This window comes from Oncorhynchus mykiss, chromosome 5 (genome assembly GCF_057628025.1).
Source record: "Oncorhynchus mykiss isolate SJ-2025 chromosome 5, ASM5762802v1, whole genome shotgun sequence".
NCBI lineage: Eukaryota > Metazoa > Chordata > Actinopteri > Salmoniformes > Salmonidae > Oncorhynchus > Oncorhynchus mykiss.
The window spans coordinates 54,134,838-54,152,858 of NC_143026.1; the positions used below are offsets into that span (position 1 = coordinate 54,134,838).

Below are 18,021 nucleotides of genomic sequence, written 5' to 3' on the forward strand. Positions count from 1 at the left end.
AATTAATCCGACTCCATGCCAAATGGCCGCTTTCGTACAAATATTCCAATAAATCTAAAAACCTTCAGCAATTACAGTAAGTGGTGGGCTAAACTGCTTGTTTGGCTAAATACAGGGATTTAGAATCAGCCATTTTAATTTGAGCGATAACACTCCACTGGGTGCTGGCAGCTTCAAGGTATAATCTAAATGTGTAACAAAGCCTGACAATCCAGAGGTCTCCCTATAGCTCATCGGCAAAGCGTGAAACTAATTCAGACGCTATGAAATGGGATTCTTATCTGACATCCTAGGGCCCTTTACTCTCCCCTCTGCAAAAATCACGTAACACCCACCCCGGGGTCCTGCCTGCCCCCATTACCGTTCCTCTCGGCCAGGTAACGTTGAGGGAGACAGGGGAAGCTCCCGGTCCCGGTGTGTGGACCCTCCGCGGCCGCGTCTGAACGGTTGTCTCATAGGTATCTCAACCTCGTCTGACTGGGACAGCGTATCCCAAGGGGCCTTGCGTCTGAATGGGGGCCATTGCTGCCCACAGGACCAGTGTAGGAACATTTAACTCAATGGTGCCACATACATTTCTTTATTTCCTAGCCCAAAATAATTGGACTCGGATACACTTTAATTGATCTTCTTGGAGCCAGATATTGCAGATCTGAGATCAAATAAGTGACTTCTTGAAGCTAGGGTGTAGGTGAGGAGTCGGGCAAGAACTCCTTGGCTGTGGGTTTTCACTGGTCCTTAGTGGCAGAGCAGCCCCCATGACAATGGCCCCTGGTCACGCCACACTGACTGAAGACAAACTCCACACTCTGAGGACATTTGTACTGTACCAGAGAAGATCGACAGAAAGGAAACAAGGAGAAGATTGCCTTTTGTCTTTCACTTCACTTGGTTGGAAAAGAGGTCCAGTCTGCCGGGTAACGCAAGGGTATTTTGCCGGCTCAAATCTAGAATAAATCTTAAATGTTCTTGGGTAGTATTTTATTTTGTGTCTCCCGTCCTAATGGTCTTTCCCTAACATGTCATTAGTGTTTAAACACATCTGAGTGTGTGAGTAGCAGGCCCAGGCAAGCCTCTGGTAAACAAGGTTTCCTCTTTTCCTCATTATACTGTAGCCTGCAAATGTGTGTGTGTGTGTGTGTGTGTGTGTGTGTGTGTGTGTGTGTGTGTGTGTGTGTGTGTGTGTGTGTGTGTGTGTGTGTGTGTGTGTATAGCGAGCAATCTCATGCTACTCCAATGAGGTGTGTGTTTATAATGACAGTGTCTGGCAGTGCCGCACTAAGGTAATTGGATTCTTAGAAGGGGGAGGAGGATGGAGATATGTATGAGGGCCAGCAGTCTAGGGCGGGGCAGTCATGTGTCTCAAAGCAGTCTCCCAGAATCCCTTGGTTTGTTTTAAGGGTGGAACTATGTGATGATTGGCTTTGCTTTTTGCGATGGACACAGCATACTCTTTACTTTACTTGATGTACTTCTCCGCTCTTTTACTGCCAAAGTAGAATACATTTGTTTTCTAGAAAGCCAGCACTTTAGGGTGTGTGTGTGTGTGTGTGTGTGGGGGGGGGGGGGACCACTGGGAGTGTTTGTTTTTGTGCTACACGTCGCACTCTAATAGTACACTCACTTTTGCTGAGGTTTTTGCCACGAGGCAGGGAGTTTCAACTAACTCCACTCTTCACTGCACTGAAGATACTTGCCCTGAGCTAAACATGTCACAAGGACCTTTATCAACTCAGACTGAGCTGTCTGGAAGAGACATATACTCTCTATTCCCAAAATGTATGAGTAGCCAAACCACAGACATGTTGTATTAATATTTAACCATTTCACATATGGAGTCTCCTAACCTATTTGTGTCTCTTATTTTGGGACAAGTATAATGGAAATAGACTTCTAAGTTGAGTGGCTAAGTGGCAGGGGTAATGGGGGGGTCAAAGGGGTAATGGGGGGGGGGAGGGGGTCATTGCTATGGGCTACGGCAGACTGGACCACCTGTGCCAAACAAACACTTACCTCAAAGATCATGTTTTGTTTTGATGTTTTTGTGTTGTGGTGTGAAACACAGTTTTGTTTTGACTGTCTGAGTTCGTAACCTTTCTGATCTCTTTGATGTGAAGCCACTGGCTTTTTCTGACACCTACTTCGGAAGGGGTGACTGGCTGTACACGAGCAGCCATTGACTAAGAGAAGTGACTGATGTCCCTGGACTCTAAGGACAGAGCTCAATGGGTTGAAAAAAGGAGACCCTCAGCACAAGCAGGGAGCTGAAATAGACCCCAGGAGATACTTACTCTAATTAAACGGATAAGGTTTGGAAATGTTATCACTAAGTGGTGTATGTTGTAGCTGGTGTGGTGGCTGCAGTTGACTTCACATTAGAACCCATTCGCCAGCAAAAATGTGGCAAGCTGCTTCCTGATGTAATGTGTGCTTAAAAAAAAAGTTAAATCTAACTAAAAAGTTATTAAATTGACTCAACAAAACAGGAGGAAGGAAACAAAGTAAGCAAGGTGATGTCAAGCCATTCCAAGGATAGATTTTGTTTCCATTTCAGACAAGGGTAACGTGACAGAGACAGCAATGGAAGGAGAGACAGAGACAGAGAGAGAGAGAGAGAAAGAGAGAAGGAGGGAGAGAGAGAATGGAATTGCTGGAATGGTGTGAATGGAATGGTATCAAACACATGGAAACCATGTGTTTGGTGTGTTCGATACCATTCCATTTATTCTGTTCCAGCCATTACAATGAGCCTGTCCTCCACAATTAAGGTGCCACCAGCCACCTGTGACATACATACATATACTGGCGGAAATACCAACACACATACTTGAAGACACAGAGACAGAGATGGAGTTGACTGTGCATATATAGGTAGGGTCATGCCTGGTGTAGCCGTTGATCAAGGATGCAGTTACAGAATCTCAACAGCACCCCCAGGGGATAGGAGGGAGTATTGCATGCAACTGGTGCCCTATAAGTGATTCAGCAGCACTGTCTGCATAGCTATCCAAACCACAACCAACATAAATGTGAAGTGGTTCTCCCAAAGCCCTATACCCCCAACAAGGGGCACGGCTAACAAGTTGCACTGGTAAAAACAGAAAATGTGTTAAAGGAGGTCTCCTCCCACTACCATGGCTTTCCGATGGCCAACCCCAGTCAAAGTTCTTCATTGTAAACCCCTTAGGAATCGGAAAGAGGACAAAACAGCTCCAACCTGTTCTCAAATTAAACATCCATGTACATTACTGAAATGATAATGGAATTGTGTGGGCTATGATTACATGGATGCTGTATGATTAATACACTCATTTGATCTAGGCTAGGGAATCCACATATTTGAGCAATGCTCATTGATCTGTACAATTTATCTATATTAACTTACTACCCTGCAGAAATGTCCAAATTGCACAAAGGCTGCCCTGATCCATCCACAATGTAAGCAAATCCAGATACATTGTCTGAGTTCTTTGGAGATAAAGCCTTAAACCTCAACACATAACTCATATCTAAATCTTTGAATACAGTATGTAACCCCTAAGGAAGTCTGGAGACTTACAGGCGATTGTACATGTAATATCCTAACAGCTCCACATTCCTCAACCAGCATTGAATATTTGTATTCCATCTTCTGCACCTACTGGGTACCATGATGTCACTTGTTTGGGACTATTTTTAGCAAGCAGTGTTTCAATTATTTAGATGTGTTCCTGGCATCTGGGGAAAAAATGTACAGGCCACTCCTGAGTTGACCGGCTGGAATTCATTTGCAAGGTAGGGCTGCTGAGGAACAGTAAAGGCTTGTGATTGGATGGTTTTGCTGCCTGTCTTCAGATTCCTACACCCACCCTCTCCCCTGTCTACTGACGGTTCAGCAGAAAGCCATGGCAGTTATTGGGGAGTTAGACATTTTCTATGTCTCAGTCACATGGGTTAAAGTGCACTTGCTGTTGACAAAGGAAAACCAACTGCAAAACCAAAGCAACTGCAAAACGTTGTCTGTCCACATTGACCGGTTTGTTTGACAATGTAGGATAAACTGCATCATAGTTAGCACCATGACATACAGTTTAAACCCAGGTTAGAAAATAATCAAATCAAAAGGTAAAAAGCGGTTAAAAGCCATAAACGACTGTGAATACAGTACTCACAACCTTTTGCATTACCGAACACAACCCTATCCTCCAGAAGAACAGCACAGTGTATGTCATGTTCATGAGGCAAACGTAAAGATATTGTTGTCACGTAGAAGTCTTTGGGAGAAAACATCATTGGTCATTCACAAAGCATTAAATCACATGTTTTCAAAAGATGACCTGCATAGTATTGAATCAAGAAAGACATTGCAAAACTGAATCAGCTTTGAACCCTGAGTATGGCCTCATAAAACACATTCACAGTTCAAAGGTGATGAGAACTTCGATATCAAGGCAATAACAGATACGCTTCCTTTAATTCCATGGTTCTAGCCTGGAGCCAGGAAGAGAGTTCATGTCCTCACAAAATATCTGCATGATTAAAGGTCCCCAGAAGACACACATTGTTAACCGCTGCACCACAGAATCCTACCACCCGCCCACACCCCACACAGAGTACATGGAAAAGAGAGCAAAAGGGCTACATACTGGCTTGCAAGGTTTTCTGGGATATTTCGTTGGTGAAGGCTCCAATGCCTTTGTTGGAAATGGCAGCCAGAGAGAAGTAGTACTCTGTGTTTGCTCGCAGACCCTCAACGACGTATGAGGCAGTGGGGACAAAGGTTTTGGTCACCTGTTGGTGGAGAACAGAGGGAGTGAGGCATGCTTTTGACGGAAATTAAATATCACTTCAGTTTACTGTACCTTTTGTTTGTTCCTTTTTTAACCTTGTTTGACCACCTTTCCTCAGATAGGGTGTTCAAGAGTACTTAAAGGCAAAAGCTTGGTTAACAATCTTCCCATAGCTTTAAACAATGGACAATAATATCTTACCTGGCTGCCAAAACTGCCCTCTTTGTACCGAAGCTCAAAGTTGATGATTCCCTCCTTCTCAAAGGCAGGTTCCCAGGTCAACTCGATGCTTGTGTCGGACACCGCGCCAACCTGGAACTTTGTTGGCTGTCCGGGGACTAAGATAGTCAAAGATACATTTAATTAGTGACAGTGATCATTGCAGTGAACCTTCTTTCCTTTCTACAGTACAGGATCATAATGGATCACTTGTGGTATGCATTCATCCCTAGTGAGAGCACACAGACATGTTGATAGGAAAGGTTGAACCCAGAACCCTAACCTCCTTGCAGCACTTTGACGTGGATGGGGTCAGAGAAGGGCCCATCGCCCACCGATGTAAAGGCCAGGACACGGATGGTGTAGGTCTCAGACGCCACCAGGCTCTGGATGGTGGTGATGATGCTATCCTGGACATTATGGATCTGCCATAGGCTCATGGGCTGGGACGGGTCCATGGTGTAGTACACCCGGTACCCTTTGATCTGCCCGTTGGGTTCCTCAGGCTCGTCCCAGCGGACCATCATGGTGTTCTGGGAGATGATCCGGGCCTGGATGTTGCGGGGCGGACTGGCCGGGGCTTGTTCCCCAGTACGGGTCTCCACCGGCTCACTGGGGGGGCCCTGGCCGATCGTGTTGAAGGCCGAAACGCGGATCTCATACTCTGTGTTGGGGTAAAGGCCTCCGATGCTGTATCGCGTGGTGGTGATGCCGTCCATGGTCTCAAACTTGCTGTCAGGAGACTTGGCGCGGTACTGGATGATGTAATAGGACACAGGGTCCGGGTTGCCCGAGTCCCAGGTGATGGTGACGCTGGTGGCCGTGGTCTCGGTCACCATGGGGATGCCTGGGGGCTTGGGCAGGGCTGTGGGGGTCAGGTGGGGAGGGAGGGGTGAAGAGGGACTTTTAGATGCAAACATAGAATTATCATAAAGATGACACCTCATAACACATCTCCATGCTGGTTTTGCCCGACCATAGCAGTAGTAGTAGTAGCCTAGATGAATCCCTGTGCCCCCTCTTACACTTGACTGTGATCTGCGCGACCGCCTCGATGATGCCCAGACTGCTCATGGCCACACATGTGTAGTTGGCCGACTCTCGCACGCTGTTGAGTTCCAGAACGTTCCGGCCCACCGGCATCTCGTCCTCCGGCGTCAGGTCCTCTGAGTTGAGCATCCATTTGACATAGGGCATGGGCGACCCTACCGCCACGCAGGTGATGTTCACACTGCCACCTGGCATGATCTCGTGACTGGTGGGCGGGATGGAGAAGCGAGGGGGCACGCGCCGGACTGGGAGTGGGAAGGAGGGAGGGAAGATGTGGAGGGAGGGAGTCAAAAAGAGAGAGAAAAAGAGGTAACAAGACCGGCCGATGAAAATTGACCCTTTCAACGGCATCCGTTACATCAACAGAAATCAACACGGTGCATGACAACTAAATCAACTAAATCTAGTACGTTTTTCTAGGACATACTTTCCAAATTAACAAAAAAATACTAAACTAACAAGAACTGCTTCAACAACAATATAGATTGACATTAAAGCAACGATTCATAGCAACAAGGTTCCATTTACCAAAATTTGACCCATCACGGCACAATTAAAGACACAAAAATCTATTATGAGTTTCTCATCTTTGAAAACTGAACTACTGACAGAATATGCATCTACAACATGGAGTTAACACCCATGAAGACAGAGTATAATATTTGAGGGAGTACTGTATGATCGATGCTATACAGTAAACAGGAACTTCCTGTCCTCACAGCCACTCACCACTCACAGCCATTATAGGCCCTCCCACGACAAAGGAAGAATAAAGGAAGATCTCAATTGCTTACTCCTCTCGTCCTCTCTCCTTGTCTCCCTCTCAAAACCCATAGGATGAGAAAACCAGAGCTCTCTCCACGCTGACCTTCTCCTCCAATGGGTTTTGAGAAGGAGACAAGGAAAGAGGAGAGAGGATGCGAGGAGTATGCAATTGAGATCTTCCCTAAGACATTTCTCCCATTGTATTTATTCTGTGGATAGAGTTATTATAGTTTGAGTTGGGGCCTCATGCACCTGATTGGTAAACAGGCTCGTGCTCTTAGTCCTAATGGTACCTGGCTAATGATGAGAAACTTTAATCAGATTTTTGTGTTTTAGGGTAGATCCACTGGACAAAGCCTTTTTAAGATCTGACACGGTTCCATTGATAGATGCAACTATCAGTCCCACAGACAGCATGCATAATAGACTGAGGTAAACCAAGGATTAAATGATAAGTAACAAAACCAGATATAAAATTTAGATAAAATGCATTGAGGAATATAACTTAAGGTTCGCTAGCATGCCCAGACAAAGACGATTGGAGAGGAAAAGAGAAATATCAGATATAGGATAAAGCGCGCGCAAGGAATAGAGACAGAGAGAGAGACAAAAAGAGAGAAGGGAGGGGTGGGAGGAGGGAGGGGGGGAAACCCACTTCAATGCTGTGTAAGCTCCTTTTTTTTTCTTTTTTTTTTTTTTTTGCCAATGTGACCTAATGTGACAGTTGGCACATTGTCACATCGCAGTCCTGGCAGAAGTAACACAAAATAAGTATAGAGAAGAACAGGTAGTGTGTTTATAAGAGGACATAAAGAGATAGCTGTAGTAGTTGTAGCTAGAGCGGAACTATCACAGATAGTAAAAGAAGTCGAGAAACAAACCGACAGAAGGTAGAGGAAGAGCTGGAGAAAGGTACAGTACAATGGACGTCTAGGATGGGAGAGAATTGGCTGTGGGTTGAATGGTCAGAGGACGTTGATCATTGGATTGAGAGAGGGGAGAGGGTTGAGTTGGGTAATAGTTTGGGTTTATGTGAGCATGCATAGTATATCTACATGCGTGCGATGTTTGCGATATGTGTGATGTAATGCTATGTGTATGCATGTGCCTATTTGTGTGTGTGACAGACACACTGTGTATGAGGCTTTGGGACTCAGGTTGAGAGAGAGAGACGTAAAAAAAAATATGATGTGAATATGTAAGGGGTGAGACTCAGACTTTGAGACAGACAAGACAGACAGACAGAGGACAAGGAGACGGGACACAAGGCAGAACGGAACAGACCCAAGCAGCAAGGCAGCAGACTGAAGGGACAGACAGACAAGACACTGATGGGCACAAGGACGTACTGTACGCAGAGGGAGGGGAGAGGGTAGAGGAAGGTAGGAGGGGAGAGGGGCGGAAGTGGGATAGAGTAAGGAGACTGTGATTCTGGCCAAAGTAAACAAAAACATTGCTCAAAGTGGGTTCAAGGTCTCACACACTGGGGCTTCAAATCAGAGATTCAACTGCCCCCCCCCCCATCCCCCAGCTTGTTGCCAACAAAACCAGGGGTGCACTAAGGTTAGGGGGGGAAGATGGGACATAGAGGAAAAATGGCATTTCAAACACACCGTGTCGATCCAAATGGGATTCATTCGATAGTAATATTGGATAGCCTTGGTTGTTTTTCCACGAGGGAGCGCACCAATCAGCTTACAGCACACTCCTTCTAAAATGATTTACCCGTTTGTGTACACTACCGAGTGTGCATATCAATAAAGTAACTCTGGGCTGGGATCTATTATACATAAACCAAGCTTGTGCACAAAGAGACATCCAAGAAATGTTCATCTCTACTACTTTTTTTTAACTAGAATCTGAACTACAGAATACAACCAAAATTGATTGGTCACAGAATCATGGAGGCGTATCGCCTTTGACTGTATGTGTAAAATGACTAATAAAGCATTTATTCACATGATTGTTCTGATTGAGTTGAAGATGAATGGTGACCATCTATGGTCCCCATTGGCCGATAATCATATTATCTTATACACCCACACCACTGCTCTCCTGGAGTACCTTACAAAATACCTCTAATTCACTGACAATGTCATTTGTTCCAGTTACTACCTCAGAATGTCACAATCCAACCTTGAGGCTCTATTCCGATAAAGTAGAAGTAAGTTAGCTTGTGGTACCTACACATTTCCTTTTAAGATAACATTATGTAAAATACATTTGTGTTTACTTTTAGTAAAATGGTAACTCAAATTGCATCATGTCAAAAAGACACCAAATAAACCATAACACCTTTGAACTTTTTAGACACATTTGAGATAAACAATTATATCCAAAATTGGCTCCTATTTCCAAAAAACGAAAAGAGCGTAGGCACCATATTCAACAGGAAGTGACAATCACAATGCTAGTAAAACGGTGGCATGACATAATTTATTTCATAACAGGTCATGACTGAATCAACCCTCCATTTATATCAACGAGTATAACTTCGTTAACAGGCAGGAGAGTGTAGTTTCAACATCTTTCAGATGTTACAACAATCAGGCATGTCAGAACAAGGTCATATCTCTTAGCATTTTTGTCATGATCCCTGTCCTGTCCTGTTATGGTAGGTATGATGTCACTCTTATGGCAGCCGTTTTGTAGCGCACTTTGAGTAAAGCATTCAACCAAAAAGGCCATAGCCTTATTCTAATCCCTCCCCAAAAAGGGCTTATTGAAGAACAAAGGTGAAAGGGCAACCCATTCCTCACACGGACATGCATGGGTGTGACTATGGCATGAGTAACAGACAACAGTCAGGCATCCTTCCATCCACCAGGTCCGACACAAGAGAACCAGTACAGTCCAACCATGTCAACCAAGCCCATCCAAGCATGCCATTCCCAATCTAGCATGGTGTACACATACACCTTACATACACACAAAATCAAAGAAAGGAAATCCAACTTAAAATCCACAAAACCAGTCTTAATAGCATACACAATATCACAGTATGCATGTGTGTTCCTCAAGGCTCTGTATAAAGACCATTGGATGTTTTGGAACTTGTGTTTTTTTTTGGGGGGGGGGGGGGGGGGGGGTCAAGGCAAATAGAGGACTTACGGACACTTTTATATTTGACTTACATAAATCAAATTCCAAACACTTGAATATCAAAGAAGTCTAATTTTAAGGGAAGTCCAATCAGGATGAATTGTATGGACATTCGAATAAGAGAATACCAGTATTGGTTTTGACGGTGCTGTTCTCTCCCTTGGGGCGAGGGTCAGCCAATGGACCGGGAGCATTGGTGGTTGAGTGAATGAGGCTTTAACAGAGGAAAATATCTAACCCTTCACCTTTGGCTACCTGCACTTCGAAGGCCCTACTGTTTTCTGTAATATAAATCTCCCCCCTGGAAAAAAGGGTACACCAACCTCCATTAAATTATTTCAAGCATGCGTCAAAGGAGCAGTCATCTAACCTCTAACCCTATGCATTTATGTAGCCTCTGATGAATTCTGATAAATTCTACCCTCGGAATGTCTCCAGAATATCTGTTTAAACAGAGCATCATTAGTTGACAATAAACGCAGCTTCGTTAAATCCTATTCATCTTGAGATGGGTAGGGTGACCGTGGCAGAGGAATTGGGAGCTGGGCCCCCAGTATGCCGTTACTGGTCGACATTTGTATCTCTAGCCAATGCCTCACCCACTACCATTACCTTGATATAGTACTGTATACGAGATAATTAAGGGATAGAGTGGAGTACATGTATTTATCATTGCACCTGGCTCTGTGAGATCGGCCGAGCAGACAAGATGTGGTGAGTGCTGCTCTTTCTTTGCAATGCTACCCTTTAGAAACGCAAACCCAGCTTAAAAAGAATCCCAATTGCATTGACACGTCTCCTCATTCACAAAGACCAGGAGCCCAACCGGCCGATATAGAATGGAGAGAATAATAGACCACTCATTTTGACTCAGTAACAAGTATATAATCCTATTTAAAGCCCCAATGTGGAGAGAGAAAGACAACTCAAAGGTCATACAGTGGACGATGGTGGAGAAGCAGTCAAGAGAGAACGCCAGAGTACTGCGGTAACTCCAAGTGGGCGGTACGTGGAAGGAGTTCAGTGCCAAAACAGAGGTCAGAAGAAGGCGGACATTATCGGCCATTTTGGTGAGGCAGTCTGTCCTGCCCCAAAATGAAGGGGTAAGCCAAAATAATGTGCAGCCTTTAGTGTCACCTTGAAGCTGAGATTACACCCTCTTGGTGCCTGAGGACACAGGCATGATATGGAGATCCTTTGGTTACACTCGTGGAGTGAGGCCGAGCACATTTACATAGAAACCACAGGGGCCGCCCATATTAACACACCGTGGCTGTGGCAATGCTAAATAGTCTCTATGGGTGGCTCATCAAAATGGATATTATCACATAAGGAATACTGACAGAAATCCTGGCTGGATATCTGATAATAGCAAACAGTAGGCTCAGAAGATTGTAGAGTGCCTTGTTTTTCCATCGTCTTACAGGTAGACAAGCAGCCAAACGATACTGCAGATATGTCTCAGCTTTGTGGTGAATTAGTCAGATTGGAAAATGTATAAACATTTGGTCCAGATTGAGAGTAAATTGATCCCTGTTTTGTGACCCCCAAAAAAGATGCATTTCTTAATTCATACAGGGCTCCAAGGAAACAGATATGTGCGGTTTTGAGGGGGCCTGTTATCTCCAGGACTCCTTCAAACAAACATCTACTTAGCAATGGCTGGCTTCCACTTTGGCCAGCGAGAAAATAAGGTGTAATCTAGCTTTCTTTCCCAACAGTTACACACAAATGCACAGCAGGACATGCAAGCGCATTCAAAACAAGGCAGGCATCATAGTAGGGGTGCAAACATTCACATGCATTCATCACAGCACAGTCTTCCTGCATCAATGACAATGTGGATAAAGTCTTTATTATATTTCTCCAGACACTAATTACAGACCTACTACAATAATATATATATATATAGTTATCAATATATGTCTGCAAAAAAAATCTACCGAAATGTAATCGTTGCCCAAGTCTCCTGGGCTCACTTGTTAAGTTTCCTTCGTTGGGATCATGTCATGTTTTAAGGACTCTATTGTGGGAGGACAATAATGGGAGGATATCAAGTCTGCGGTATGCAAGGCTTCAATTGGTACATTTGCTAATAGAGTGTATTTTTTATCATTAATTGGTGCAAGGTACAGTGGGAGCCGACAAACCCCCTCATTTGTGTCGGCGACGAGTGAGGGCTCAAAAGAGATGATTATGTACATTTGCCTAATAAACTGTCTCGCTGAACGGCGTTAAGACCGAGGATTTCAAAGGGGGCATTGGCTTAGTTGAGTCTAAAGCGAGACGGGCAAGGAGACACAAAAGAGACCACACATGTCGAGAGCAGCAGCAGAGCAGTGTGTGGGTCGACTATTGTGAGATGTCATTAACCCTCAACTGCAACTTGGTGGCTCCACTGCCCATATTGGGGTTAGGATATGTTACAGTGTGCCATTAAGATAGTACAGGACCAGGTCCACGGGCGAATACAACTACAAAACTAAGAACTAAAGCCAATAACCAAGTCCATGGAGACACGGCAGGGGGCGATGTGTTTCATTATTTATTCTTCCGCTTTTGCGTTGGCGAGGGTACAGGCAAAGGGGTGAACCTGTGTCTCTCTTAGGCAGCCGACATGCTCGGACCACATGGGCACTCGCGCCACAGGGGAGAGTGCAGCTCTCCACTCTGCGTCAATTTTAAAAAGGGACTATTTTGTCGCAGTTGGAACGCAACACGGCTCTGGACATGCTTTCGCAGACCCAGAGCAGGGCCACTTTTACCAATATACAGAGCTCATATTCTTGGACCTAATCCTCAGGAGATCCATAAAGAGAGAGAAATAAAAGAGAGAGAAATTATCATAGCTCTCAGAGGAGTTAGATACGGGAAGTCGTGAGCAAGTCTGCGATCTTTTCTGCCTGAATGAGTGATTTCTGCCTGATAGAACAAACTTGTTGAACCTCATGTAATTCTGTCGCCCAACAACCCGGCTTTTGCCCAAAATCTATGTAATGTATAAGCGCTCTGGAGCCGTGCAAGTTTACTGCAGTGGGTGACATGATATTTAATACAGATCTGGCTCTGATTCAGGTCAATATCTGCTGCTCCAAAACTAGCACACACACAGTAACACATTATGCTGAAAACTCATTCGAAAGCTGATGGAACGCTAGATTCAAGACACTCAATTTAGTGAACAAATGGTGCTCGCATTGGTCTGCAATTCATTTGGGGCCCTTCTCCTCACCATTAGACCGGGGTTTAAAGCAAACGCATCAACAACAACAAAAAACGCTCCGTATTTGTTTTTGTCCAGTTTGAGAACCTTCGTTACCCGCCCGAAAATCAATCCAGACATGCAGTGTCGAAAAGGCAACTGAATTAATAACAAAGCGGAGTTTGATTGAGTCTGCCGACTGCTGAAGGACAACGACAGTCAGCCAACGGACCAATCGTGTCTGATTGCCGCCATTGGAAAATAAAAAATACCCCTGCACCCGTGCAGGAGTCATTATATTGATATTGATCTTCTTGATACTGTAAAATGCTAAATCTCCACTCAACCCAATCTAGACCAATCAGGATTGATGTATTCATAATGGATTACTTTAAACACGATGACAGGAACACTGGCTGTATACACACATATTATTTGATCTAGCATTAAAATTTGTGTAGGGACTCAAGAAGCAGCAGCTTTACTGAGGTAAAAAACTAACAACCACAAACAAAAGAACCACGAATAACACATACATTTTAAGGAAAGGAAAGTAAAAAAAAACAGAACAAAACTAAGGGACAAACACGACACTAACACCACTATACAAAAGGACTAACTAAAAGAAGAAGCCAACTAAGGTCTCAATTAGGTAAACAGTGGGTGGGTAAACAGAAGAAGTAGAGAGAAACAAATTGAAGAAAAAAACACAGGAAAGAATGCAGAAATAAAAGAAAATGCCCAAAGGAATTCTGTTCAGGCATGCAAGCGTAGTTACATTCTCCAATCATGCATCAGGCCCTGTTATTTCCAAGTGCTGGGTTTCCATGAGAAACACATGCAAGAAAGCTTTCAGAGCAGAAGCAATACCAAAGGATGCAAACGAGAAAAGGCCCCACAATGCAAACTTAAAAGTAAAGAAACAAAACCCGAACTAAGCGGGTTTCTTTGAATCATTTCTTCTTTTGACTAAAGAAAATTGCCCTTCATAAGTATTTAGCATTTTTGATACAAATTGTTTAGGATTTCATCAAATTAGTAATGAATCGAGCTTTGTAATAGATAAATATATGTTCAACATGTTTTTTTATGTGGGTAAAAAAAGTAAAAAAGAAAAAACACACCAACCTTCTCGAAGCTCTGAGGGATGTAAAGGGGTTGATGCAGAACACAATGACATGAGGAGAAGAGAAAAATAGGGGAAACACAGAGAGAGTAAAAAAAGCCACCTCAAGGCGTTTAGCTGCAGCTACATTTCTAGTTTTAGGTTTTCCCTCGGCTCTCTGTCTCTGCTATCAGTGACATCCGTCTTTAAGAAACTTGCCTGGCCCGTTAAATAAGCTTTAACCCAAAACAATCAGATTCACCCCAGTGGCCGCGCTGTCGTCTGTTAGGAAAAATGGGCCGCCACTGGAGTAAAATCAAGCGTATCATCATTATCAAAATTCACAAGCTCCTTAGCCACCTAGAAGAGCTCCCATGGTGGCCGAATTTGCTTTCATTAGAGAACGAAACAAAATAAAGAGAAAATAAAAAAACAACCCAAAGTAAAAAAGAAAATAACCAATAGAAGGACACAGTTTGAGCTCAAATTAGCAGCTGCAGTATTAAGACATTTACTTCAACCAGGTGGTTATGAGCAAGCCAAAAAGTGACATTTTGACAATGGCTTGATTTTTGGATGGTCTATGGCTACAGTCTTATAATCAAGTACTGTATACTACTGCAGGGTAATGTCCATTTGAGGTTTGATCCCTACTGGAGCTGCTAATTTTAAGTGCAATTTGATTTGTGAACAAAACATACTAGTCAACATCAAATTTTAGAATTGAATGACAAATTAAAACCAAAAAGAGACAATCGACACAATCTAGGCATAACTTGTGCCACTGGATACAGATCATATGTAGACACCATCCTGGGGATTGCACTAGTTACTGGAACTAAACTTGGTCTAAACTTGGTCTGAGGACATGATATATATTTTTTGCATTCAGATTCTAAGATTACAAAATGCTGCCAATTGTTTTCTGTTTCTTACGTCGATGGGGCTCTTCGCTTAGATTGCCTTTTACTCTGTCACACAGGACATAAGCGTGGAGGTCAACTGCTTGACTCGGAGTGCCACAGCATCACATACTCTATATGTGAACGGGAACTGGAGGTGGAGCTCTAGTAGAGGAACGGCATTATTGCACTAGGATTTTTAACTCCCTGGTAAGCAGCTCCTTCCGAGGGCATGATAATGACGGCAATAATGAAAAGGCAGCTCCCTGACCCATTTTTATCATGTAAGAGGCGTGAATTATTTAGTGGGAACAAAGTTATTTGGTACACAGCGGGTACAAACTGAGCAGATATGTGAGGCATTTAAAAAAAAAATATGCACAAACTAAATAATACATGCCTAAAAATGCATCTGCCTCAATTTATTAAAGCTGCCTCACAAGGGATTCATTATCGTTTAGCATTAGTGGTAGGGAGTCACTTTTGTCTTCATCGCCTGCTTTGTAAGAAAATGAAACGCTTACTCAGATGGATTGTTCTTCATATTTTCACAATTTCAGAATACAGCAGCTAAATGACATATTTTAAGACAAAACCCCAAAATAGTAATGTCGTAATACTAGCAATGGATGTTTCTACTTTAGTGGTGCTGTAGGCATTGCCTTAGGTTATTGTACAGCAGTTCAAACCTTTTTTCCCAATCTGAAAGGAAGAATGGGGTTAAAAATGTTGATTGGTTTGCAGTAGGCTTTGCCACCCAATCAAAATCAGACTTACCGTCATAATCCTGTGACTTAAAATCGATTCAGAAACATTCCTTGGACACTCACTTTAAGACCATTAACTTAGAGAATGACATGGGCGTTTTACAGTAAACAGATTTAAAAGCCTACTACAACTATCGCCCACTTACTTGAATAATTACTGACCACATACGTTGTCATCATAAAAGCCTAAATTTTGCATATCTGCCTCTTTAGGGTATTTGTGGCTTTCAGAAAGGGAGCATATCAAGATTAAAAGACACCAATTTGAATTGAGCACTATAACAGGGAGGGTTAGTTGGTGGGATACAGTTCAACACTCTTCACTGCAAGTTAAATGAGCATTTATGAGGAACAATACTAGTATCAATGCCACAAGGATTATGTAAATAAATCAGATTTTTCCTTGCAAATACTCTATGATACACAATAGTGCCCCATTCAAAGTTAAGAAATTGTATTGTCCCCTTGGTCACGATTTCTTAAAATGTGACTTCCTAGTGCACTTAGACTGAGCTGCCTTCTGGCAGCCATTTCCGTCAAAGTAGTAGAAGGTGTTCTGGCCTCCGGCACCTTGTTGCACCCTACCTCGCACATATAGGTTAGCAGGGGATGAGTAGCGCACGCCTTCCACGTTAGACGCCACGCACTCGTACTTCCCCTGGTCCGTCTCCTCGCTGTTCTCAATCTGCAGGGCACCTGGGAAAGACAAACACCCGACAAAGACAAAAAGAGAGAAAGAGAGAGAGAAGAAGAGGGAGGAGGAGAAAATTATTAGTAAATCCATAATGGCAGGAGATTCAGAAACCTTCTTAATGGAAAGTATCCCTCGTAAATTTCTCAAGCCCGTTTGGTTGAAAATGGTTCTCTCCCTTAACACTAATGCATACTGCCTTCCACTAGCCTCACTAACCCACAAAAAAATGAAATAATTAAATTGGTGAACTGAATAAGTCAAACTAAATTTGCTGTTAAATGTGTACGGAAAAGATCCTTGTACATGTTTTTCTCCTCAAACACCCATGAGTGCCAGTGGTGCCAGTGGCGTGATAGACAAGATGTAGACGCTGAGAGGTTGCGATTGAATGGGGATGGACAGATCACCCTTCACATAGCACTCACTGAGGGAGTGTGTGTGTGTGTATATGTGTGTGGGGGGGGCATGGGCAGATCTCCAGACATACGATTCATCAGTTCATGTCCAAAATGAGCAACTCTGAAGCACTCTAATTAGTGCAGCATATCCATCCCCACTGCAGCACCACAGAGTGAATAATTGCTAACAGTGAGATATTAATTGTGTATGTCCGCATCAGTGGCTACAGGGACACCTTCTTCAAACCTTAGAACTTGCCAGGTAGAGCTGACAAACAAACCCCAGGTTCACGTTCAAGTCTCCATGTGCAAGTCTCAATATGGGTTACAGACGAGTAAGACCAGCACTAGCTAACAAAGTAAACAGTGTGGAGAATGAAGTAGATCGAAGACAGGAGGTGAAACAATGGGTGTCAGATCATTCCTCGTTAACGCTCAATGACGGCTGCTCCTGATGATATCATTAGGACTTCGGTCTGGCTCGGCCTGCTGACAGATTGCCGCCCCTGCCTCCCTGACAAACAGCACTGGCGCTCGTTAGCGTTTAGCTAAGGAGCGTCAATATGCCACTGTGCCTGTGCTCCTTTGTCAGATACACTACCACTTCAAAAAATAAGTAATTCAGATATACCACTGCAGAAAGCTAACATGTTAAGATAGGTCCCTATAATTAAGCAATAACGCCCGAGGATGTGTGGTACATGGCCAATATACCACGGGCCAAGGGCTGTTCTTACGCACGATGCAACGCGGAGTGCCCGGATACAGCCCTTAGTCGTGGTATATTGACCATATACCACAAACCCCGAGGTGCCTTATTGCTTTTATAAACTAGCTACCAAAGTAATTAGAGCAGTAAAAATATATGTTTTGTCATACCCATGTCAGCCAATCAGTATTCAGGGCTCGAAACACCCAGTTTATAACAAACCATATACAGTGCATTCGGAAAGTATTCATACCCCTTCACCTTTTCCTCATTTGTTACATTACAGCCTTATTCTAAAATGGATTGAATACTTTTTCCCCCTCATCGATTTACACACAA

The 18,021-nt window shown here is 43.6% G+C and overlaps 1 protein-coding gene across 18 annotated transcripts in view; it reads right to left on the reverse strand.

Moving 5' to 3' along the window:
* ptprsa (protein tyrosine phosphatase receptor type Sa) overlaps positions 1-18,021 on the reverse strand; it is a 282,965-nt gene that overhangs the window by 78,949 nt on the left and 185,995 nt on the right. For 16 of the 18 annotated variants that reach the window (XM_090235173.1, XM_090235172.1, XM_090235167.1 and 13 more), the window contains 5 exons: positions 16,467-16,577; positions 6,014-6,283; positions 5,272-5,853; positions 4,971-5,107; positions 4,626-4,770 (listed from right to left, as the gene is read on the reverse strand). In XM_090235173.1, coding sequence (XP_090091299.1) covers positions 4,626-4,770; positions 4,971-5,107; positions 5,272-5,853; positions 6,014-6,283; positions 16,467-16,577 — 1,245 coding nt within the window. Of the gene's footprint in view, positions 1-4,625; positions 4,771-4,970; positions 5,108-5,271; positions 5,854-6,013; positions 6,284-14,235; positions 16,197-16,466; positions 16,578-18,021 lie in introns of those variants that run through there. The other 2 variants (XM_090235169.1, XM_090235168.1) reach the window with 1 other exon arrangement.